General features: G+C 44.1%; 1 protein-coding gene across 1 annotated transcript; it reads left to right on the top strand.

Moving 5' to 3' along the window:
- Positions 1 to 9,184: 9,184 nt before the first annotated feature.
- On the top strand, positions 9,185 to 24,858 carry LOC111161242 (zinc finger protein 18). The gene is made up of 6 exons (XM_022524839.1): positions 9,185 to 10,156; positions 11,370 to 11,559; positions 11,995 to 12,086; positions 17,724 to 17,808; positions 18,913 to 19,020; positions 23,580 to 24,858. Exons 1-6 carry the CDS (start codon positions 9,770 to 9,772, stop codon positions 24,356 to 24,358), a joined length of 1,641 nt encoding a protein of 546 aa, XP_022380547.1. The 5' UTR covers positions 9,185 to 9,769; the 3' UTR covers positions 24,359 to 24,858.
- The last annotated feature ends 872 nt before the right edge of the window (positions 24,859 to 25,730 follow it).

Below are 25,730 nucleotides of genomic sequence, written 5' to 3'. Positions count from 1 at the left end.
TTTTTCCAGTTGATCTTTCTGGTTTTTATTCTCCTGATCTTACTGTATTCCGAGATAGTGTTTTTTTTTTTAAGATTCCTTTATTGGTTTTTTAAGCTGTACTTATTTGTATAATATTTTTAACAGCTACCAGTATGTATCTTTATCAGAACTTAACATATTAGAATTTAATATTTATACCACTTTATCCTAAACAATTTACATTTTTCATTCCTGCCTCTTATTTAACACCTTTACACTTCCAGTTTGTCACCTGACATTTAGGTGTCACTTCCCACTTCCTATTCCTTCCTCATTTAACAACTCATAATTGTAATTACCTGATTGATTCCATTTACTCACTCCTTTGTGCTGTTTTCATATCTTTTACTTCTACTTATGTTCTATGTACACGCTGTTGTTATTTTTGTTTTTAATAGTCAGTTGCCTTTTAAGGGAGTTAGAAGAAGTAAAACCATAGTATTTTTATATTTATACACCATATATTTACCATTTTTGGAGATCTTCATATCTTTTTGTAGATCTGAGTTTCTCTTCAACTGGATAGATGTCCTTTAACATTTCTTATAGTACAGATCACTGTTGAGGGGTGCCTGAGTGGCTCACTCAGTGAAGCGCCAGTCTTCAGCTCAGGTCATGATCTTGGGGTCCTGGGATCGAGCCCCAAGTTGGGCTTCCTTCTCAGTAGGGGGCCTACTTCTCCCTCTCTCTATGTGCACCCCTCTCCCCATGCTCGCTCTCTTTCAAATGAATAAATGAAATCTTTAAAAAAAAAATCACTGGTGAAAAATTCTAGCTTATTTATCTGAAAAAACTCTTTTTTAAAAAATTAAAATGCAGTTAATATACAACGTTCTATTCGTTCCAAGTTTACAACATATTGATTCGACAATTCTGTACATTACTCCGTGCTCACCACAGTAACTGTCTTCACCATACAATGTTATAACATTATTTATATTCTCTATGGTATGTTTTTCATCTGTGATTTGTTTGTATATACTGTATAACTTGTTATAACTGAAAGTTTGTATCTCTTAATCCTCTTTATTTATTTTGCTCATAACCCCCACCCTCCCCCCCTTTGGCAAACATTTATATTTAAGAGTCTGGCTTTTGTTGTTTATTCGTGGTTTTTTTTTTTTTTTAATATTCTACAAATAAGTGAAATCATAAGGTATTTTTCTGTCTCTGTCAGACTTATTTCACTTAGCTTAGTGTCCTCTGGGCCCATCCATGTTGTCACAAATGGTTAAGATTTCATTCTTTTCTATGCCTGAGTAATATTTCATCGAATATGTACACGGTATCTTTATCCATTCATCTATCAATGGTCACTTGGTTTGCTTCCATATCTTGGCTGTTGTAAATGCTGCAGTAAACATAGGGGTGCATTTATCTTTTTGAATTAGCGTTTTTGTTTTCTTTGTAGAAATACCAGTAGTGAAATTACTGGCTCAAACGGTATTTCTACTACTTTTTAAAATTTTTTTTAAATTTTAAGTTTTAATTTTTAAAAGATTTTATTCATTTGAGAGAGAGCGAGCGAGAGAGAACACAAGAGATCACAAGCCAGGGGAAGGGGTAGAAGGAGAGGGAGAAGCAGACTCCTTGCTGGGCAGGGAGCCTGACACGGGGCTTGTTCCCAGGACCCTGGAATTGTGACCTGAGCCGAAGGCAGACTTAACTGACTGAGCCATCCAGGTGCCCCAGTATTTCTACTTCTTAATTTTTTCTGTTTTCCACAATGGTTGCACCATTTTATATTCCCACCAACAGTGCACAAGGGTGCCCTTCTCTCTACACCCTTGCCAACACTTGTTATTTCTTGTATTTTTGATATTAACCATTGTGAGGTATCATTGTGGTTTTGATTTGCATTTTCCTGGTGATTAATAATGTTGAGCATCTCTTCTGTATCTCTTGGCCATCTGTAGGTCTTTGGAAAATTTTCTGTTCAGGTTTTCTGACCATTTTTTAATTGAATTGTTTGTTTTTTTTGGTGTTGAGTTGTAGAAGTTCTTTGTATATTTGGATAGTAATCCCTTATTGGTTATATCACTTGTGCATTTCTTTTTCCATTCAGTAAGTTGCCTTTTTGTTTTGTGGATGGTTTCCTTTGCTGTGCAAAAGCTTTTTATTTTGGGGTAGTCCCAGTGGCTTATTTTTGGTTTTGTTTCCCTTGCCTGAGAAGACATACCTATAAATACGTTGCTAAGGGCAGTGCCCCAAGATTTTACTGCCTGTGTTTTCATTTAGGAGTCTTATGGTTTTGGGTCTCACTTTTAGGTCTTTAATCTATTTTCAATTAAATTTTGTGTATATTGTAAGAAAGTGGTCCAGTTTTGGGCGCCTGGGTGGCTCAGTTGGTTAAGCGTCTGCCTTTGGCTCTGGTCATGATCCCAGGGTCCTGGGATGGAGCCCTGCATCTGGCTGCTCAGCAAGGAGTCTGTTTCTCTCTCTCTCTGCCCCTCTCCCCTGCTCATGCTCTCTCTCTCTCAGATAAATGAGATCTTAAAAAAAAAAATGTGGTCCAGTTTCCTTCTTTTCTCAGCACCATATATTGAAAAGACACTTTTCCCCATTGTATATTCTTGCCTCTTTTGTTGTAGATTAATTGACCATATGGCTGTGGGTTTATTTCTAGGCTCTCTGTCCTGTTCTGTTGATCCATGTGTCTGTTTTTATGCCAGTACCATACTGTCTTAATTGCCATAGGTTTATAGTTTATCTTGAAATCCTGGAGCAGAGATACCTCTAGCTTTGTTCTTTCTCAAGACTGCTTTAACTATTGTCTTTTGTGGTTCCATACAAATTTTAGGATTATTTTAGTTCTGTGGAAAATACTATTGGTATATTGATAGGGATTGCATTGAATCTGTAGGTTGCTTTGTGTAGTCTGGCCTTTTTAAACATATTAATTCTTTCAGTCCATAAGTATGCTGTATCTTTCCATTTCTTGTGTTGTCTTCAATTTCTTTCAACAATGTCTTATAGTTATAATTTTTTTTTTTAAAGGTTTTATTTATTTATTTGACAGAGATCACAAGTAGGCAGAGAGGCAGGCAGAGAGAGAGGGGGAGGTAGGCTCCCTGCTGAGCAGAGAGCCCGATGTGGGGCTTGATCCCAGGACCCTGAGATCATGACCTGAGCTGAAGGCAGAGGCTTATCCCACTGAGCCACCCAGGCACCCCTGTCTTTTATAGTTTCCAGAGTGTAAGTCTTTCACCTCCTTGGTTAAAGTTATTCCTAGCTATTTTATTTTTTTATGTGCAATTGTAAATGGGATTGTTTTCTTAATTTCTCTTTCTGCTATTTCATTATTAGTGTATGGAAACACAATGGTTTTCTGTATGTTAATTTTGTATCCTGCAACTTTCCTAAATTCATTTTTCAGTTCTGATAGTTTTTTTGATGGAGACTTTAGGGCTTTTTATGTATATTGTTATGTTATCTGCAGGTAGTGACAGTTTTATTTCTTCCTTCCCAGTTTGAATGCTTTTTTTTTTTTTAAGATTTTATTTATTTATTTGACAGAGATCATAAGCAGGCAGAGAGAGAGAGAGAGAGAGAGATTGGAGGAGGAAGCAGGCTCCCTGCCGAGCCGAGAGCCCAATGCGGGACTCGATCCGAGGATCCTGAGATCATGACCTGAGCCGAAGGCAGAGGCTTAACCCACTGAGCACCCCAGGTGTCCTTGAATGCTTTTTATTCCTTTTTCTTGTCTGATTGGTACAGCTAAGATTTCCAGTACGATGTTGAATAAAAGGGATGAGTGGACATCCTTGTCTCATTCCTGATCTTAGAGGAAAAGCTTTTAGTTTTTCTCCACTGAGTATGATGTTGATGCAGGCTTTTAATATATGTCTTTTTTTTTTTTTTTAAAGGTATGTGCCCTCTAAGTCCACTTTGTTAAGAGTTTTTATCATGAATATATGTATTTTGTCAAATGCTTTTTCTGCATCTATTGAGATGATCATATGGATTTTTTCCCCTTGTTAAATGTGATGTGTTACAATGTTTTATGAATATTGAACCACTTGATTGAAGTGAATGATTTTTTAATGTATTGTTGAATTTGGTTTGAAATGTTTTGTTGAGGTTTTTTACATCTATGTTCATGAGAGATAATGACCTGTAGTTTTCTTTTTTTGTAGTGTCTCTGTCTGATTTTGGTGTTAGGATAGTGCTGGCCTTGTAGAATTAATGAAAGTTTTCCTTGTTTCCATGTTTTGGAATAGTTTGAGAAGAATAGTTATCAACTCTACTTTTTGTTTTTTTGAAGATTTTATTTATTTATTTATTTATTTATTTGACAGACAGAGATCACAAGTAGGCAGAGAGGCAAGGCAGAGAGAGAGGAGGAAGCAGGCTCCCCACGGAGCAGAGAGCCAGATGTGGGGCTCGATCCCAGGACCCTGGGATCATGACCTGAGCTGAAAGCAGAGGCTTTAACCCACTGAGCCACCCAGGCACCCCTCAACTCTACTTTTAATGTTTGCTAGAATTTGCCTGTGAAGCCATTTCGTCCTGGGCTTTTGTTTGTTGGGAGTGTTTTGATTACTAATTCATTTTCATTACTAGTAACTGGTTCATTCAAATTTCCTAGTTTTGAATTAGTTTTGGAAGGTTATATGTTTGTAGAACTTATCCATTTTTTTTTCTGCGTTGTCCAGTTTGTTGGTATATACTGTTTCATAATATTCTGCAGTAATCTTTTGTGTTTCTGTGAATTCAGTTGTTACTTTTTTCCTTTCATTTCTAATTTTACTTATTTGAGCCCCCCCTTTCTTGTTTATGAATCTGGCTAGAGGTTTATCAATTTTTAAAAAATATTTGTTTATTTTACAGAGAGCATGCACAAGTGCTAGTGGGAGGAGGGACAGAGGGAGATAATCTCCAGTAAACTCCCTATGCGTGTAGAGCTCAACGCCGGGCTTGATCTCAGAACCCATGAGTTCATGACCTGAACCAAAACCAACAGTCGGATGTGTAACTGACTGAGCCACAGAAGCACCCCAAGGTTTATTAATTTTGTTGATTTTTTTCAAAGGATCAACTCCTGATTTCATTGATGTGTACTATGTTTGTTTATTTCTGATCTAACCTTTATCATTTCCTTTCTTCTACTGGTGTTTGATTTTGTTTATTCTTTTTCTAGCTCCTTTAGGTGTGAGGTTAGGTTGAGATTTTTTTCTTGTAGGTAGGACTGTGTTGCTGTAAATTCCTTCTTAAGAACTGCTTTTGCTGCATCCTGAAGATTTTGGTCCATTGTATTTTCATTTTCATTTGTCTCCATGTATTTTTTTTTTTTCTCTTTGATTTCTTGGTTGACCTGTTGGTTGTTTAATATCATGTTGTTTAGGCTCCGTGTGTTTGTGTTCTCTTTGGGTTTTTTCTTTTTTTTTTTTTTTAAGTTTTTATTTTATTTATTTGACGGAGACACAGTGAGAGAGGGAACAGAAGCAGGGGAAGTACGAGAGGGAGAAGCAGGCTTCCTGCTGAGCAGGGACCCTGATGCGGTGCTCCATCCCAGAACTCTGGGATCATGACCTGAGCTGAAGACAGACGTTTAATGACTGAGCCACCCAGGCACCTCTGGATTTTTTTCTTGTAATTGATTTCTAGTTTCATACTGTTGTGGTTGGAGAAGATGCAGGATATGATAACAGTCTTTTAAATTTATTGAGACTTGTTTTGTGGCCTAACATGTGATATGTCCTGGAGAATGTTCCAGGTACTCTTGAAAAGAATGTATCCTGCTGTTTCTGAATGGAATGTTCTGGAATGTTCTGGAATGTTCTGTATTAATCTCTTAGTTCTATCTGGTCTAGTATGTTGTTCAAAGCCAGTTTCTTTGTTGATTTTCTGGATGATGTCTCCATTGATGTAAATAGGGTGTTAAAGTCCCTTATTATTGTGGCATGACTGTCAGTTTCTTCCTTTATATCTGTTAATATTTGCTTTATGTATTTATCTCCTGTGTTGGGCATATGAATATTCACAGTTGTTACGTTCTCTTCTTGTATTGATCCCTTTATCATTATATAGTGCCCTTCTCTGTCTTTTTGTTATAGTCTTTGTTTTAAAGTCTATTTTATCTGATATAATTATTGCTACCCTGGCTTTTTTTTTAAAGATTTTATTTATTAGAGAGAGCATGCGCACGTGTGCAAGCATGATCAGGGGGGAGGGGGAGGGGCAGGGGGAGAGGGAGAAGCAGACTCCCCGCTGGGCAGGGAGCCGGAAGCAGAATTCGATCCCAGGACACTGGGATTGTAACCCGAACTGAAGGCAGATACTTAACTTACTGAGACACCCAGGTGCCCTACCCTGGCTTTTTTTTTTTTTTTTTTCCCTTCACTCTATTTACATGGTATATGTTTTTTCATGCCTTCACTTTCAGTCTGTATGTGTCTTTAGGTCTGAAGTGACCTCTTATAGGCAGCATATTGGTAAGTCTTTTTTTTTTTTTTTAAAGAAATTACTTATTTATTTGACACAGAGAGAGACAGCAAGGGAGGGAACACAAGCAGGGGGAGTGGGAGCGGGAGAAGCAGGCCTCCCGCAGAGCAAGGATCCCAGGACTCTGGGATCATGTCCGGAGCTGAAGGCAGATACTTAACCACTGAGCCACCCAGGTGCCCCATTAAATTTTTCTTCATTCAGTTACCTTATGTCTTTTGATTGGAACATTTAGACCATTTAAAGGCATAGTTGATAGTTATGTATTTGTTGCTATTTTGTTATTTTCTTATTATTTTGTAGTTCTCTTGCTCTCTTCCCTTTTGGTTTGATAGCTTTCTTTAGTGTTTGCTTGGATTCCTGTCTCTTTATTTTTTGTGTATCTATTACAGGTTTTTGATTTGTGGTAACTACTTGTTTTATATGTAATGTGTATAGCAGTCTCTGTTTAGTTGATGGTTGCTTAAGTTTGAAGATCATAAGTAGGCAGAGAGTCAGGCAGAGAGGGGGAAGCAGGCTCCCTGCTGAGCAGAGAGCCCGATGTGGGTCCCGATGCAGGGCTCGATCCCAGGACCCCAAGATCATGACCTGAACCAAAGGCAGAAGCTTAACCATTGAGCCACCCAGGTGCCCCTGAACACTTTTTTTTTTTTTTTTTTTTTTTTAGAGTAGACTCCACACCCAGCATGGGGTCCAGCACAGGGCTGGAACTCAAGACCTTGACCTGAGATCAAGAGTCTGATGCTTAACTGACTGAGCCACCCAGATGCCCCAATTTTGAACACATTCTAAAAGCGGATGTCTTTATTTTAATTCTGATTTTTGAAAGATGTTTTTACTGGGTCTAGAAATTCAGGTTGATGGTTCTTTTTCTAGAATTTGCATTTGGTTCTTTTTGTAATTTCTATTTCTCTGTACAAAGTCCCTATCTCTTCTCTCATTATGACTATATTTTTCTGGCAGTCCTTGGACCATCTTTGGGTTGGCTTCCCTTTCATATTTTCCCTTTTCTTAAAAAAATTTTATTTATTTATTTATTTGACAGAGAGGGAGCATGCACATGAGTAGGGGGAGTGGCAGGCAGAGGGAGAGGGAGAAGCAGGCTCCCTGTAGAGCAGGGAGAGCCCGATGTGGGTCCTGATCCCAGGGTCCTGGGATCAGGACCTGAACTAAAGGCAGTTGCTTAACGAACTGAGCCACCCAGGTGCTCTTTTCATGTTTTTAAATGTCCTATAATTTTGAGTTACATCTTGATATTGTGGGTGGCACATTGTAGATGCTAAGGGTTCTGTTACCTTCCTCTGAAGAGTATTGAGTTTTGTTCTAGCAGGCAGTTGAGCTACTCACTGATCACCTTTGACTCGAATTAGCTTGTTTTTTTTTTTTTTTTTTTTAAGATTTTATTTATTTATTTGAGACAGAGAGAGGATGAGTGCATAAGCAGGGGAGCAGCAGAGGGAGAGGGAGAAGCAGGCTTTCCACTGAGCAGGGAGCAGGATGTGGGGCCCGATCCCAGGACCCCAGGGTCATGACCTGAGCTGAAGGCAGACGCACTGACTGAGCCACCCAGGCGCCCCGAATTAGCTTGGTTTCATACCTTGTTAGGACAGATCTCTGGAAAGCCCACAGTGGATCCTGAGGCCTTCTGACTTGATCAGACTAGACCAGTAGACTGGGTTTCTGCTGCGGATCTATTTTGAGGCTTGGCTTTAGGCTCTACTAGGGCAGGTTTAGAGTAGGTCTTATTCTAGGATATGGTCTGTACTCCTAACATGCCGCCTTTCTGGTATCTCAAGATGCTTTGGGTATTAGTGAGGTCTGTCCATTCTCAGTGGTCAAAACTGATACCTCTCATCACTGACTGGCATTTTGTATTTCTTTTGCTCCTAACCCTGTAGCAACAGCTCTCTGTTAAACCTCGCATAGAGAGGGAGCAGCAGCTTTATTTATTTATTTACCATGTATTTATTTATTTTAGAGAGAGAGTGTGGGAGTGAGTCGGGGGTGGAGGACAGAGGGAGAAGGAGAGAGAGAATCCCAAGCAGATTCCATCCTGAGCACAGAACCTGACTCGGGGCTCGATCTCGTGACCCTGAGATCATGACCTGAGCTGAAACCAGGAGTTGGATGCTTAACCACGGAGCCACCCAGGTGCCCCGGAAAAAGCAGTTTTTATTTTTTATTTTTATTATTTTTTAAAATTTAATTTCAGTTAATGAACATCTAGTGTATTATTAGATTCAGAGGTATAGTTTAGTGATTCCTCAGTTGTATATAATACCCAGTGCTCCTTACATCACATCACCCAGTTACCCCATCCCCCCAGGCCCCAGAAAGCAACTTTTAAAAAGCTGGAGTGTTATGCTGATCTCTGATTAAGCCGGAGAGATGAAGTGATTGGGTGTGTTTGCGTGTTCATTTTGTTTTTATTGTTGCGGTTAGCGTTATGGAGAAATGATGACCCGTAGCTCTTTAATAACATGCCAGGGCTGACCCAATGAGCCAACATTAGGATCTTATGCAAGAAAGTTAACTCGAAATAGTACCTGATTCTTTAAACATTTCTGAATACTAACTGTGTCATTGAATATTTCTCTCTTCACTGTCTTAGTTACTGTCTTCTACATTTTTATATCAGTTGCCCTAAAGGAGTGCTCATTTAGTTCAAGGCCAAAGGAATGTTTTTGAGGTAGTCATTGTTTGTTCTAAGTCTCCTTTAAGCCCAGGTTTGAAAATTTCAGCTCTGACAGGTTTTCCTAAATTCCCAAAGAGTCCAGTTTTCCAGGTGGCACTCAAAAGAGGTCACCTAGAAATTTCATTGCATCTTTTGGGGGAAACATCACTTTGTTTTCTTCAGCTTCCTATTTATTATGGAAGCATCAGATTATTTCAACATTAGCCTTTATTTCTAGGGCTTTGATGTCTTCGTTTAGCTTTACTTTGTAGTCTGCAGGCGTACCTATGCAGATAAGGAAGGGTGCAGAAGAGCCGTTGGCTTGGAAACCTCTAGTGGAAATGGTTCACATGGTGCATTTCGGTTTTCTACCTGGTTTGCACGTTTGAGGACTGGGAGGGAACGCTGTCAAACGCTCAGGCTGGTGATGCCAGGTTAGAGAGTATTAACGATTTGCTTGGTGGGGCGTGTGGCTTCTTTCTCACCGATCATATATCCCTCTCCTCTGCCCAGCCCTGGCTCTCACTCCCTCTCTAGCGACCCTTTGAGAGCCTCAGTGAAGACCCCGTCGTCCCGGTGACAGCTGCGCCTGGAAGACACGTCATCTCAGAGGACTTGCCAAGCCAGAGGATGCCCGTGGAGCTGGGGCAGGCCCTGGTCCTGCCGCCGCCCCTGGCGAAGGCCGAGGATGCCCCGTTCTCTGGACCAGCTGCTGGCCCTCGAGGGGAGCTCTCTAACCCCGAGACCGCTCGTCAGCTCTTCAGGCAGTTCCGTTACCAGGTGATGTCTGGGCCCCACGAGACGCTGAGACAGCTGCGGAAGCTCTGTTTCCAGTGGTTGCAGCCAGAGGTTCACACGAAGGAGCAGATCCTAGAGATCCTCATGTTGGAGCAGTTCCTGACCATCCTGCCCGGGGAGATCCAGATGTGGGTGCGGAAACAGCACCCCGGCAGTGGGGAGGAGGCGGTGACCCTTGTGGAGAGCTTGAAGGGAGACCCGCAGAGACTGTGGCAGTGGGTAAGCAGAGGGTGGGAGCTGCCAGGGACACACAGGGCTCCTCTGGGGCCCCTATTGGGTGTGTTGTCCTGTTTCTGATCCTCAGCCGTGGGGGTGGTTTTCCGCACTAACAACCAGTTCTCCAGTTCGCCGATGCCAGCGAGGTGTCTTACGGTTCAGTTAGATCTGACACTGATACTCGTGGGTGGGCAGACCCAGTGGGATAAGGGTCGGTCTCACCAGGCTGCTCCCACTTCAGACACCAAGCGCGAGTCAGCCAGGCCAGCTGTATTTAGACTGATGGCCTGTAGGTGTGGAGGTTCCCACCACCCCCTCCTCGGGTTTGTTAATTTTCCAGCATGACTCTGAGGAGGAGGTTTCCCTGGCATCTCTGGGCCATCCTCCCAGCCCTTCTGTGTGGCCAGCTTAGGAGATCCCTGAACTCCATTGTTCAGGGGGTTTGGGGGAGCTTTCCTTACTTAGGCATGATAATCATTGGCCGTTGGTGACTGGACATCTCCAGCCTGTCTCTCTTTCTCGGGGGCAGAGGGTTGGGGCTGTGGGTTCAGTCCTCTAATCACCTGGTTGGTTCCTGTGGTAACCAGCCTCCATCCTGAGGCTGTCTGGGGGCCCACCAAGTGTCAACTTCTTAGCATAAACTCAGGAATGGTTGAAAGGGGCTCATGATGAATAACAAAGGTTGCTCCTATCACTCCTGTCATTTCGGCAGTTCCAAGAGTTTTAGGAACTCTGCCAGGAACCTGGGACAAAGACGAAATACATATTTCTTACTATACCACATCAGTATATCCCCATATCTCCCCTAATTCTAAGACTCTGAATGAACACTTTCTCGTCCTTAAAAATAGAAGATAAAGTCTCTTGTCCCATTCCATCTTAATACAGAAGTGTTCGAGAAGTTGTTCAAAGGATACTTGAGTTTTTATTGGTGGAGACTATCCAATAGAAGCACATCACTACTGGCACGTTCAGGGTCTCCCAGGCCCGATTCAGGCCTCAGCTCTTGGCCCCTCGCAGGATGTTTTCCTCACAGGTTCCTACTGGTCTAGACAGAGAAGTTGGTTTTCTCTTCCCCTACTCCATGTCCCAAATGACTGCCTTATTATCTGTTATAGAGCTTTAGCTTTGTTTCTTTGTTTCTAGAGTTTCTTTGTTTCTTTCTGAGAACCCCTCAGTCTAGATCTTTCGGTAATTGGTAATATGTGGTCTCTAGATCAGCATCCAGGTTCTAGGACAGGAAATCTTGTCAGAGAAGATGGAATCTGCAAGCTGCCAGGTGGGGGAAGTGGAGTGCCATCTTGAAATGGGGCCTCAGGAGCTGGGAGTTCAGGACTCACCCTGCAGGCCTCTGGAGCCTCCAAGCCAGACCGTGAAAGAGGAGTCTGACATGGAACAAGAATTAGGTGAGAAGCAGTTCAGTTACTTGTAGTGTTGTGTGATGCTTTCTTGGGGAGTTTTGGGGATTGTGGTTAGTGGGCCTCAGAGTGAGTTGAAAATGAGGGGCTGCCCAGATGAGGGTATCTCTGGAAAGTTTGGAACAGGGTAGATCTACTGAATCACTCTGATTTGGAGATTGTCTGTGAATCTCCTTTTTGACTGGGCCAGACCATTTGAATGTTGGTTCTGAGGAAAGGGGAAGGAAGGAAGGGGAAAATACGGGTGAGGCTGCTTGCAAGGTTGTGGGGAGTCGGAGTTTGTTAGGGAGGTAAACATGAGTCTTGACATCATGGATGGTGGGACATGCATTAGTTCTCATTTGTGACAGTTTTTAATCCGTGCCCTCCAGGGGGCAGATTGCAATGACATCTGATCTTCAAACTTTCTGTTCCTCCCTTCAGCGATGACTGCTGCTCCATGTCCCGCCCCACCAGAGGAAAGGCTTGTCAGAGACCAGGACTTCGGAGCCTCCTTTCTCCAAGCAGCACCTCCGGTGAGCTGGCTTCCCTGCCTCTCTCACCCCAGAGCTGGGGCTTGAGGGTGTCAGCAGTCAGGAGGGTGGAAAGGGGACACGTTCTCAGAAGCGGAGGGGAAAGGACAACAAGAACGATACACATGGAATGAAACCCATGTGTCTCAGAATTTCCCTCGAGGCAGAATGTTTAGCAATGATCTCGATAGTGGAATCTGGGTCCTGGAAGAAGTGGCCCTCTTGTTTCTCCCTTTTCCTATTCCTTGGGTTATGCTGAGAAAAGGCTCTGCTTCATATCCTGGTCTAGGCCTTGCCCATAGGAGTCAGTCTGAGATTTTGAATGCTTCTATCTAATGTGGGACAGGTGGCCTCCCCCAGCTTTACGGAGGCGTAACTGACAAACGGCAAACTGCAGTTACTTCAGGTGTATAGTTTGGTAAGTTTTTGACACGTACACACACATGTGAAACCATGACCACAGTCAGGATGATAAACAGACTTGTTATGCCCAAAGGTTTCCTTTTGCCCTTTTGTGATCCGTCCCTCCTGTTCCCCACACTCCCTCAGTCCTGAGATCCTGAGGCCACCACTGAGCTGCTTTCTGTCACCATACGTTAGTTGGGATTTTCTGGAATTGTATGTCAAATGGAATCATGCCATCTGGACTCTTCCCTTTGTTTTTTTTGCGTGTAAGTTTTCTTCTTTTAGTATTTTCTCAGTGGTTTTTAACAGTTGGACTATGATGGACCTGGAAGTCATTTTCTTCATGTCTCTTATAGTTGGGATTCTTTGGAAATTTTGGATCTGTGGATTTATAGTTTACAACAAATTTGGAAGAATTTTGGCCAGTATTTCTTCAACTGTTTTGTGTCTCCCTTCCTTCTCCACTTCTTTGTAGACTTTGAGAATAACACCATATGGGTTGTATAGAATGACAACGTGACATATGTTAGATCTCTTGAGGTTGTCCCAGAGCTTACTGATGCTCTTCTCTCTTTAAAAAAAATCTGTTTTATTTTGGATAGTTTCTGTTTATGTGTCTTCAGGTTCACCAGTCCTCTCTTCCAAAGTCTAATCCACCGTTAATTCCATCCTGTGTAGTTTTCGTCTCTAGAAGTTTGAATTGCGGCTTCGTTATATTTTTCATGTCTGTACTTAACATGTTGGGTCTTTCCTACACCGCCCTGAACATGTAGGATGTGGCTCTGCCATCTGTGTTAATGTCCTTGTCTACTACTCTATCACCTGTGTCATTTCTGAGTCACTTCTGATGGATTGATTCATCTCATTTTGAGGTGTTTTCCTCTCCTTTGTGTGCCCAGCAACCTTTGACTGGATGTCGGACATGGTGAATTTTACCTTGCTGGGTGCTGGGTGTTTTGACATTCCTCTAAATGTTGTTGAATTTTGCTCTGGCATATGGTTGAGTTACTTGGACATAATTTGTGTTATGGCACCAGAGAAGTCTTTAGTCTGGGCTTATACTTTTCCACTACCGGCAATACCTTTTCATGTATTCTTCCCGATGCTGCCTGATGTACAAGGTTTCCACTCTGGCTGGTAGAAAATAACTGTTTCCAGCACCATCCAGGCTCTGTTTCCTCTGCTTCTTTTGGGGGATCTTTCCCAGACTTGTGGGGGACTCTGTGTGCATCTCTGGAGCTCGCTCTCTTTTCAGCTTCCCACCCTGGTCTTTTGTCTTGGTAACTATAACTGCCCTCACCACCCCAAATTCTGAGCTCCTTCTGCCAGCTCAAGGGGGAGGAGGCTGTCTGCCTCTACCTGGCCCCACCACCTCTGCTTCCTGGGCTGCTCTCTCCAGGCAGCAAGTTTGGCCAATGCAGGGCTCCCTCCCCTCATTCACTTCCTCACTTTTAGGGATCTCTGCTCTGCTCTGCCTGGCACATGATGTCTGCGAACCATTGTGTTGCACACTGTGTCCTCTTTTCAGTTGTTGCTGGTGGGAAGGTAAATCCGGCCTCTGTTACTCCATCTTGGCTGTGAGCAAGTTTGGGAACAGGTTTATTTTGAACACGTAGTTAAATTAACAACTCAGAAAAGTTGGTTCGATTAAAAATAAGGTTTTTCTGGAACCTGTACATCTTGATCAAAGCATTGTTTCAGACCATGGGGGAACCCTTCTTGGACTTGCCTCTGGGGTACTTGGAGCGAAGGTCAAGGTAGGGAAGCCAGTAGGTGGTTCTTGGTGTGATGCTCAGGCCAGGCGTGAGCCTCAGCCTTCGCAGGCTCGGAGATACAGAAACCAGAAGATCTGCTTCACACAGTTTACCCTGGGGGGAGGCCCAGACCTTTTTAGTGACTCAGGGATACTTGTCTTCCTACTTTCCAGAGACCTAGAAAGCAAATTTTTAGGCAGGAGGTTTATATTGACAACGATTTGGGTATTCTGTTAGACATTTCAAGCAGACATGGAGGATTATTATTGCCTCTGTAGTAAGTACAGAGTATCTGTATGAAAGGTCTGTAACAATTTCTTAACATACTTGAACCAGTAGAGTTAAGCATTAACAATACATAAGGTAACAACATGAACCATGACTTGGTTTGAATAGCTCAAATCAAAAGACTAAAAATGTTCAGCAACACCGTGTGTGTGTGTGTGTGTGTGTGTGTGTGTGTGTATGTATGTATATTTCCCTACATTGCAGATAACTGATAGCCACTCAGCCCAAACAAAAGTCACTCTTGTCCAATCCCAGCATCCCTGCTCCAACCTCTAACTTCTAACAAAACTCCTAACAAAAGCCATTTGCATCAGAAGGACCTTGATATTTAATGGATATTTCGTGAAGGGAGGGAGATATTAAAATGGATGTAATCACTCCCTCTGCTGTCTTTTACAGGTTGGGAGCTTCGTGAGTAATGCCAGAATAATGAGGTAGCCTGCCTGCACAGTCGTCCTTCGTTGTTAGGCACCGTGACTGAGTTAGAGCCTCATACAGGTTCAGTCCTGTGTTTTCTGGCTTCAGGAAGGGAGCCCTGTGCAGAGAACTCTGCGCAAGTCTGTTGTGCAGTGTCTCCTGGGCCCACAAGGTGGTGCTGTCTCCACACAGAAAGATTACATTTGATAAGCGTCACCATTCTGTCCTTCTGGAGTAGGAATTGAGATTTTTAATTTTCTCTTTTTATAAAAATGAGGAAGAGGCAAGACGGGTGCAGGTGTGTCTTGCCTGTTACAGTCAGGGCTTGCTTCACTCATCCCCAGCGTCTTGGCAATTTCTTGAGTGAGTGTGTGGCTTCATGTGGAGATACGCTGTTTAGAGCCCTCCTGAAGCATCTTTTCTGAATTTTGAATGAGCTGATTGTGGCTCTTGGGGATTTTGGGGGCCGCACTCTCTGTTGACTTGTACTCTCCTTGGGGGCTCCCATTCCGGTGCCCATAGAACCGACCATGTGTCCAGCAGGCCGGGCCGCCGAGCAGTCACGCCCATGCTTTGTGAGCCCGTTACTCTCTCGCGGCCACCAGAGCAAGGGTCTGTGTCTTCTGATAGAGAAGATTGAAGGGACCCCTATTCAGCAAACTGGTTATTTGCTCAAGCTGGCTCTTTTCAGCAGGTTGTTAAGGTAGCTTCACTCACAGATTAAGAAAATAAGCTCACAACTCGATGAATTCCTTTACATTTTTATTATTAAAATTCAAATTAAAAGTGTGGTTATAGGGACACCTGGATGGCTCAGTCCGTTAAGTGGCTGCTTTTGGCTCAGGTCATGATCTGGGAGTCCTGGGATCGAGTCCCGCATTGGGCTCTCTGTGCAGCAGGGAACCTACTTCTCCCTCTGCCCGCTGCACTCCCTGCTTGTGCTGTCTCTCTCTCTGACAATTAAATAAATAAAATCTTTAGAAAAATGTGGTTATAATTAATCCTTAAGTATATGGTAAAATATATTAGTCACTTTTCACTTAAAAAAAACAACAACAACATTTTATTTATTTTAGAGAAAGCTAGAGTATGAGCAGGGGGAGGAATGGGGGAAAGAATCTTAGCAGAGCCCCACACGGGCCCAATCTCAGACCCTGAGATTGTGACCGGAGCTGAAATCAAGAGTCGGACACTTAACCAACTGAGCCACCCAGGAGCCCCCACTTTTCACATTTTTATCTTAAAAAAAGAAAAAAAAATAATCCAACTCGTCTTTTGCTTTTTAAAATTTTCACTTAGTATCTGCTCATTGCAGACTTTTGGTATCTTCGTTCTTTTTCAGGTCTTCGCTTCCCTTTTGTGTGCTGTGGGGCAGGCTTGATTTAAGACTGAGAATGGCTTCCCTGAGTATACCTGTTTGTAGGAGGATCTCATTTTCTTATTCGTCCTCCTCATTTTTGCCCCCCGTAGCTAGCAGTTTGTGATAATAATGGATGGCTATCGGCTTTGAGGTTCCTGAAAGCGTATAGGACCCCTTAATTCTCAAACCCTTGGTGGAGAGTCTGGGAGTCCAAGTATCCCATAGACCACATGTAAGATAATAACGGTAATAAATGTATCACTTCCTGAGGAGTTACTTGCTGAGGGCTTTGTTTCTCCCGGACAACATACATGGAGTCCCCTCTTTGCCCTGGGCGTTGTTGTGGGGACGGAGAAGGCACAGTAGCTCATATAGCTCATGCGCTAGAAGGGGCAGGTCTTAGAGACTTGTGTGTGCATGTGTGTGTACACACACAGATGTGTAAGCATTCGACAAACAGCTGAATGCTGTGAATGAAGACTACAACATGCTGTGAAAACAAGTGACGCCTTACTTGTTAGCTTTTGCGTTTCATGCTCTAATCAAGTAAGGATGGAGACTCAAAGGTTATGTGGCTTAGGCTCACACAGGAAGCCCCTGTGTCTGAATCCAAGGGCTGTGCTGTTCATGAATCCCACCTGTGTACAGACCGAGTCTCTAACAGTCAGCTCCTTGGGGGCAAGATTGGAATTTGAATTCACAGGAGATCCCAGTTAGGCAGAGTTCCCAGTTTTGAGCCCCTGCTCTCCAGTTTCCTAGGCAAAGAAGGGCATGCTTTGGGGGTAATTGGGGCGCATCTTGTTCCAGAGAACCCATCGTTTTTCCACCAAGTGGGACGAAAACTGGTCTAATGTTAGACCTTAAACTCAGAACCGTTGGAGGGTTTCCATGCGTGCATGGAGGCAGCGTCCGTTTCTGCCTGGAATCCACTGATCTGTGTCCCAGAGACATTGCAGTTGATGTCCTCATGGGCTTTTGCCACCTTTTTGCTGATTTGCGCTTGCATTTCCAACACATTCCCTTTTAATTTCTTTTCCCTCTTGAATGTCCAGATTTTAATGAAATGTTGGGACTCTCAGGCTCCTACCATTCAAAGACCTCTATTATAAGCACTGTGTTAAATGAAAAAACTAAAGGCCAGTGTAGAAAAGGCCTGTGCCTTCTCTCTATGCCCTTTAGTCTTAAATATGTGCAACTGGAAAAAAAAATCCAGAACCTTAAAACCTGTTTTCTAACCAGGGCAAGAAATAGTGATGTGGAGACTGTAGGTTTTTTGCCCTTGGCCTCTTTGGTGAGCCACCTCCCACCATCCTTAGCTCTTTGGATGGGCTGCTAGGGCACGGTCCTGTTTCCCTCGAGGTGGGGAAGGCGGGTTCACAGACCTGCAGTGAAGTCACGACATTGTGTGCTTTCTAGGAGCAGTGGAGGCACTTGGATTCCTCGCAGAAGGAGCAGTACTGGGATCTCATGCTGGAGACCTACGGAAAGATGGTGTCCGGAGGTGAGGGCATGTGCTAGTCTGACGGGAGGAGGTGTGAAACATTTCCCGTGTCTCCTTAGAGACAACCACTTCACTTCACGTTCCCTGGGGAGGGGAGGGCATGAGGTGTACATCTGGGAACTGGAGATAGCACTTTATCTTTTTTTTTTTTAATTAATTTTATTTATTTATTTGAGAGAGAGAGAGAATGAGAGAGAGCATGACAGGAGAGCGAGCAGTCAGAGGGAGAAGCAGACTCTCTGCCGAGCGGAGAGCCCGACTTGGGACTCGATCCCGGGACTGACCAGGATCATTACCGGGAGCCAAACGCAGTTGCTTAGCCAACTGAGCCACCCAGGCGCCCCTGGAGACAGAAGTTTAGTGAGAGTTTCCTTGTACTGAAAGGATTCCGTCTGCTTGGAACTGTCACGGCTGCATTCCATCGTAACTCCCGAAATCTATGAGATAGGTGATGGTCTCCCCATGTTGGAGATGACCATGGCTGAGTGTCAGATCAAGCCACATGCTCACTGTTAACGTAGCTCGCGAGTGCTGAGTTATGACAGAACTCCGTGTGTCTGACAGAGTCCACGCTCTGTGCCACTACACTGCACCGTCCCACCAACCATTGGCAGGGCCCAGTCACGAGCCTGGCACCTGCCAGGTGGTGTGGAAGACCTGCTGGTCACCTGTCCACACTCTTCTTTTTTGTGACCTTCACCATATATCTCGGTCATGTTGTGAGTTACTGGTGTCTTAGAAGCTCCCAATAGCCCTCTAAGATCTATCTTTCTTTCTTCCTTTTTTTTTTTTTTAAAGATTTTATATACTTGAGATGGGGAGAGGGAGAGAGAGCATGAGCAGGGGGCTGGGGAGAAGCAGACTCCCCATTGAGCAGGGAGCCTGATAAGGGCCTCGATCCTGGGACCCCGAGACCATGATCTGAGCCAAAGGTAGATGCCTAACCAACTGAGCCACCCAGGCGCCCCTTGACATAAGTTTTTTGAGTGGTCTCCAGATCCTTCGTGTTTCCCTTTCACGGTCAGGTTGTACCTTTGAAGGACACAGCTTGGTCCCCAGTTCTCCCCATTCATCTAGGCTTCCTATTATCTCTCTGTGTGCCAGGCATTTCCAATTCCAAGTCTGATCTGACTAATTCAACCGAATATGGGGAAGAGCTGGCAGGGCTGCACCTCCATGTTGGCGAGAAGATCCCAAGACCACCCTGCGTTGGTAAGTGATCTTTCATTTCTGACCTGTCATTAAATCAGAAGTGGTGGGGGAGGTACTAGGACCTAATGTCTACGAGCTTGTCTGTAACTAGCCATGATCCGGTCAGCCCGGTGTGAGTGCTGAGGTTGGGTCTCCTCGTTTCTGGTATGGGGCTGTTGATGCGTTTATATGTGAGCATGGAACAGAGACCACACATGGACCTGCTGCCTTCCGTCTTGTGTGCCGTGAGGGCTTGCTTTCTCAGAGAGAGTAAGATTAGGACAGATGGAGACCGATACAAATAGGAGTCGAATTCCATTGCAAAAAGGTGACATAACAGCAGTCCCTTCCTGACTCCTTTGTTTTTCTTCTCTCTTTCTTTCTTCTGGTTCTAGCGAAATGAGTGCTAATTAAGATAAAACAGAAAAACATGTTTAACTAATCGCCAAGCATCTAACTTTCACTAACCAGCAGCAACGACAAGCACTTTTTATAAATTGTGTATTTTAAGACTAGAGAGGAAGAGATACATGACCTTGTTCTGTTGTAATTTAGCAATCACCCTTTGTTTGCTGCACTCTGTTTCAAACATTGCAGTCACTAACACCTACCTGTCATGCATACCCACGCAACCCCCACCCAACACCCTTCTCCATAGACAAGAGATCCCAGAACTGCAGGAAGAAAAGGACGAGGGATGCCCAATTATATGACAAGTCATTCTTTCTCCTCAGTGGGATTGAATTAATTATTTTCCTTTGCTAACGTGCTACAGAGACAGCAAGCATCAAATGAAACATACGATTTTAATTCTGACTGATATGTTTATCATAAGACCATTCCACAAGGTTTCCTCTGGAGCGGTATTTTTCAGACTGCGTTTAATGACCAATCAGCATAGTATAAAATCATCTTCTAGGTTGCAACTAGCATTTAAAAATTGCAATGATAAGACTGAGTAGAAAATATCAGAATGCAGACAGAAAATATCAAATGTTAGGGTACGTAGCATTTCAGGAAATTTTTGTTCCAAATATGGGTGTGCATTTTGTATCTCAATATTTTTTATTTTTTCTCTTATATTTCTTACTGTGGGTAGGAGACAAGAAGAGTTTGAAAACACTGCTTTAGAGGTTGTTGCAGTAGGATTTTTGCCTTATTTTTTCTTTTTAAAGATTTTTAAAAATTTATTCATGAGAGACAGGGAGACAGATGCAGAGGGAAAAGCAGGCTCCCCGCTGAGCAGAGAGCCCAGTGTGGGGCTCGAATCCAGGACCCTGGGATCATGACCTGAGCCGAAGGCAGAAGCTCAACCGACTGAGCCACCCAGGCGCCCCGGATTTTTGTTTTCATAGATTCTATTTTCCGGAGCAGTTTCAGATTCATAGTGCAGTTAAACGGAAAGGACAGAGATTTCCCAAATGCTCCTGGCAGGGGGATTTTATTTGTGATACGTAGTGATATACATGATGATATATTTGTGATTTATAGCTTACATTTCCCCACTTACTCTTTTTTTTCCCCTCCTCCTTCAACCCACCTGCTGACATGGTCCCATTAGATCTTACCTTGAAAGAGACTGCGGAGCCTCTATAAAACTAGTCTGCATTACTTAAAAGGGCAAAGAAATGCCGTTGTCTGAAGGAGAGGCTATGTGGGAAGAGAGGCCAGGGAGGTAGGCACGTGCAGGCTGGCCTGGAAGGAGTGCTTGAGGAGCCCTGCGGAAAGTCGGTGCCGGAGCCAGGGGTGCAGGGACGGGCCCCGGACTAGTGTGGGAACAAGTGACAGGACCAGAGAGGGCTGGCCCCATCTAAAAGACAAAACAGCCATTCTACCAGATCTGGACTCACACCGAGGGGGCAAAAGTCTCGGGAGAGAACGTGTGCTGTTTGTTTGACCATATGGGGGAATAGCTCCTAGTTAAAGCAGGCCAGCAGGGGAGTAAACCTCAGAAAGCCCTGTACTTGCCTCCTGTCAAAATCCCGAGGGACTTACCCCATTCCCCCAAACAAAATTACTTGGGAAAATGAATCTCCAGTAGTTATCTGGGAGAATGCTGCAAGAATACGCAAGAGTCTTGGAAGAAGAATGTTTCATCAGCATTAGGTCTCTAAATATTAAGAGTGTCAGTTTCACTCGGCTGGCTCAGCAGTGGAGCGTGTGACCCCACCCCGGGGCCATGAGTTTGAGCTCCACATTGGGTGTGGAGCCCACGTAAAAAAAAAAAAAAAGAATTCGTCATTTTAGAAAGGTGAAGTCATTAAAATGAGGGGATATATAAAAATAGCCTCCCAGACTGATGGAACAGAAAAGGGAGCCTCGGAAGGGACACGGGTCTGTATGGGGATTTAGCGTGTGGCGGAGGAAGAGGGAGCACGGGTCCATGGGGGGAGGGGTTCTTCATCAATCGGTTTAAATTTGAGGAAAAAGATATAAAATGTGAAAATAATAATAGGAAAGGATGTAGATGACTGTTTGTCTCACATCTGGAGCGGCGAAGATTTTATCAGTATAAAAGCCACGGAAGAAAACAGTTAAGGAAAAGTGATAAGAGTTGAGTATATTGAAAAATAAAACCACGCCACAACTTACCCATATACATAAATAACCCCAAACAAAACTAAGGTAACTAAATTGGTGAAAAACATTGTTCATTAACATGACGGATTAATGATTATTTTTCTTAATATAGAGAGAGTTCATGCAGGTTAATAAGAAAAAAAATGACTTTCTCAATAAAAATGGGCAGCAGTCTTATGAAAAATAGCTCATAAATATGAAAAAAATTCATCCTTTATTAAGTAAGGAATAAAATTTATAACAACAAAAACCTTATTTCTTTTGACTGCTCTCAGTGGCCAATATCTTAGAAATCGTCAGTATTTAAGTACTGAATGCTCTCCTTCACTTAGCGCAGCTGCTCCTAGCGGGGGGGTCATAGTCCTTCTGGAGATGGATTCACTAGTCAGTGTCAGGAGCCTCAGGAGGAGCGTTCACGTCTGTGGACATGGTACTTACACTTTAAGGAATCTGAAGTGGTTAGAAATGTGGACGAAGAAAGATTACCCCAGAAACCACAACAGACAGCTTTGATTTCCACAGTAGGAGGGTTCCTTCAGGAAGTCATGTGCTATGTCTTAGGTGTTTATGGTGACGTCTCCATGGTGGACCGTTGTTCTGCTTTAAAGTGGAATTTACAGAGGCTTCTTTAAAGACAAGAGGAAAAGTACCTTTGTCATTTGAGAGGAATGTGTTCTAAGACTCTGTGAACTAACAAGTCAGAGCTAAGTTGTTGGCAGATTCCTGGGTCTCTCGCAGATAATTTGAAGACACTAATACAGGAAAGGAAAGGTGCATAGCTTCCTTAGATCTGCAGGAGGAAAGTAATTTTTCAAAAGTTGGAAACAAATTCTTCCACCAAAATAAAGGCCTTTATGCTATGTATCATTTAGTGGTAATAACCAAAAACTTAATTTAGGAGGAAAACAAGCTATTTTTTAAAAAGATTTTTATTTATTTAAGAGAGAGAGAGAGAGAGCGCACACAGGGAGAGTGGAAGAGAGAAGCAGACTCCCTGCTGAGCGCAGAGCCCCATGTGGGGCTCGAACAGAAAACCCTGAGACACTTAATCTACTGAGCCACCCAGGTGCCCCGAGAAACACAGCATTTTAAGTTAATCCGAGTTAGTGAAACACAGGTGAATGCTGCATTGAGGCACAGGCTGAGGGACCCACGTCTGTGCTGTACCCTCACTGTGCATTAAAGCCACACAGTAAGGGGACACATTAATGCATTTCATGAAGTTTTAGGTGACTTGTGAATCGGAGAATCCATGTGAAATTGGTAAATAGTGCTTTACAATTTAAGTGCCACAAAGCCAGGTATGGAATGGTGTATACGATACGATGTCAGTTATGTAAAAAAAAGAAAAAGTAGCGCACGCGTACATACATAACCATGTATATAAACGGTAGATATGCATGGGTCAGACAGACACGGGGAGGAAATGTATAATCACGGTTGCTCCCTCTGGGTGGTATGATTGAGGTTAGTCTGGTTTTCTTCTGTTTTTCTCTCCAAATTTTTATTAGTGATCAGACTCACGTTTTCCGTAGAACCAGATAAAAACGAGTCCTTTTTCAGAGGAACACACTGCTGTAATACACTTGGTTTCCCTGGGCCTTAAGAAATGCAGGCTGCTCCGGGTGCCTGGCTGGCTCTGTCCGTGGAGCGTGCGACTCTTGATCTCGGAGTTGTAGTTTTGAGCCCCATGCTGGGTGTGGAGATGACTGAAAAAGAAAATCTTAAGAAATGCATGCCGCTTATTTACGGGGGCAGAGCCCCCTGTGTGTCCCCTCCACTGTCACACATTCTCCTCGGCTCTAGTGCCGGACCTCTTAGCCTGGACCCCAGCAGTGAGTGCCAGGCACTTGGGCTGGATGATACCATCCTTCCTCACTCACTGATGCCCTCTTGACAAGAAGAATTAATGTTTCACGACAACCCTTTTCCCGACATACCGGTTAGAAAACAGGGCATCCCATTGATGGAACGATTCCAGATCTTCTTTCTTCTTCCAGGAGACAGGCAGGAGAACGACAAAGAGAACGTGAATTTGGAAAATTGTAGAGGCCAGGAAGCCTCCGATGTCTCCTGTCAAGCATCAGGAGAGGCACCTTCGCAGGCTTCCTTGGGTGGCCTCTTCAGTGAGGATGAACCGAGATGCTTCGGAGAAGGGGACAGTCTCCCCGAGGCTCTGGAACACTTGCAGGGGGAGGGGCCAGCCGGCCAGCTCTCGCCCCACGGAAGGAATTCTGGGAAACCGCATCTGGCTAATCCCCATCCAGAAGAACTGTCCCTGCCCTGGCTGGAGGAGAGGAGGGAGGCCTCCCCGAGAGGGCAGCCGAGAGCCCCCATGGCCCAGAAACTCCCCACTTGCAGGGAGTGCGGGAAAACCTTTTATAGGAATTCTCAGCTGGTTTTTCACCAAAGGACTCACACCGGAGAGACATACTTTCAGTGCCCCACCTGCAAGAAAGCCTTTCTGCGGAGTTCAGACTTTGTGAAGCATGAGAGGATCCACACGGGAGAGAAGCCTTGTAAATGCGATTACTGTGGCAAAGGCTTTAGCGACTTCTCGGGGTTGCGTCACCACGAGAAGATCCACACGGGAGAGAAACCCTATAAATGTCCCATCTGTGAGAAAAGTTTTATTCAGAGATCCAACTTTAATCGACATCAGAGAGTTCACACAGGAGAGAAACCTTACAAGTGTTCCCGCTGCGGGAAGAGTTTCAGCTGGAGCTCAAGCCTTGATAAACATCAAAGGTCCCATTTAGGAAAGAAGCCCTTTCAGTAGTCAGGCGCTCTCAGCCCAGTTCTGGCTCTGGTCCTTTTAAAAATACTTCGTTCCATCTGGAGAAATTGCAGCTCTTAAAGACCAGCCCTGTTCTGTGTTTTCTTCGGGGATGAGAGAGGAGAGTTACCCGAACGCGGCTGTGGACTGGGAGGACACGGTGGCCTCTGGGTTGGATTTTGCGTTGGTTTAGTTTCTTGCTTCTGCGTCAGGAGAAAGAATAGTCTTCCTCTTTCAGCTCATCTCTTTTTGGATCCCTTGGGGAAGAAAGCAGTCCTTGGAAATCCCGTTTTACAGGTGCTGTGTCGGGAGAGTTGAACCGGATTAGCCACAGTTGGTGCTCATGGGAAGGACCTCAGCCCGGCTCTTTGGGTTGGGGGTCGTGGAGCAGGTCTCCTGTTACAGAAGGGGCAGCGGGAGGGCCAGTGAGCTCCCGTGTGTTGTCAGACAGGTACAAAACTAACTTCAGGTGTCCCTCGTTTTAAATAAACTTCTTAAAGCCACTCCTGGTCTTATTTGTGTCTCTAGTGTCAACTGTGTTTTAACTGTAACTCAAAGCGCATTTTCTCACAGAAGCCCCTGAATGGTGGTTGAGCTCCTCATCATCCCGTACAAACTTACCAAGTTTATCAGTCAGCTGAAGAGGGATAGGAAACCGCTAACCTGGTGTCCAGGTGTAAGAGCTCGCTTAGTGCTGGGCATTCTTTCTCTCAGGTAACTGTGTGTCATCTCTGGTGTCCTTCTGAGCTCACCTCCCACTTGCTCACCTGCCTCAACCTGCCCCTCTTTCTCCCGGCTGTCAGTTTTCCAAAGTGTTGTGTGCTTTAAAATGATTTATTTATTTTTTTTAAAGCAGGCTCCATGCCCAGCGTGGAGCATAGAGCGGGGCTTGAACTCAGGACCCTGAGATCAAGACCTGAGCTGAGATCGAGTGGGACGGTGAATTGACTGAGCCACCCAGGCACCCCTAAATGATCTTCTTGATCTCCTGTTGTCAGTAGGTATCAGGAAGAAGTCAGTAGTGTTGATCTACTTTCAGTTCTGTCTGGAGGGGGGACATGTTTGTCTAACCCGTGCACTTTGTCCTTCCTTCAGAATCACATGCCCCACAGTGTCTTGCTCCGCCTTCCTTCTGTCTTGGTCCTCCTCTCCCCTGCTCTCGTTTTACTGTTGCGGAGGACCGGGAAGGCTGAGGCTCCTGAGGAGGGCAGAACTCTTTCCCTGCACAGATTAATCTAGTCACAAACCTGTAGGTTGTTGGCAAGTATGTTACGGGTTTGATGAGGAAAGAAAAAACACAAGTTGGAATTCCTGGATTCCAGAGGAATTTGTTAACTCCCTTATGACTCGTCATTAGGGGGTGCAGGAACCACAG

Source organism: Enhydra lutris, unplaced genomic scaffold (assembly GCF_002288905.1).
Source record: "Enhydra lutris kenyoni isolate GAN:26980312 unplaced genomic scaffold, ASM228890v2 scaffoldscaffold82, whole genome shotgun sequence".
NCBI classification, from domain to species: domain Eukaryota; kingdom Metazoa; phylum Chordata; class Mammalia; order Carnivora; family Mustelidae; genus Enhydra; species Enhydra lutris.
This window is presented reverse-complemented; position numbering and strand designations above follow the sequence as displayed.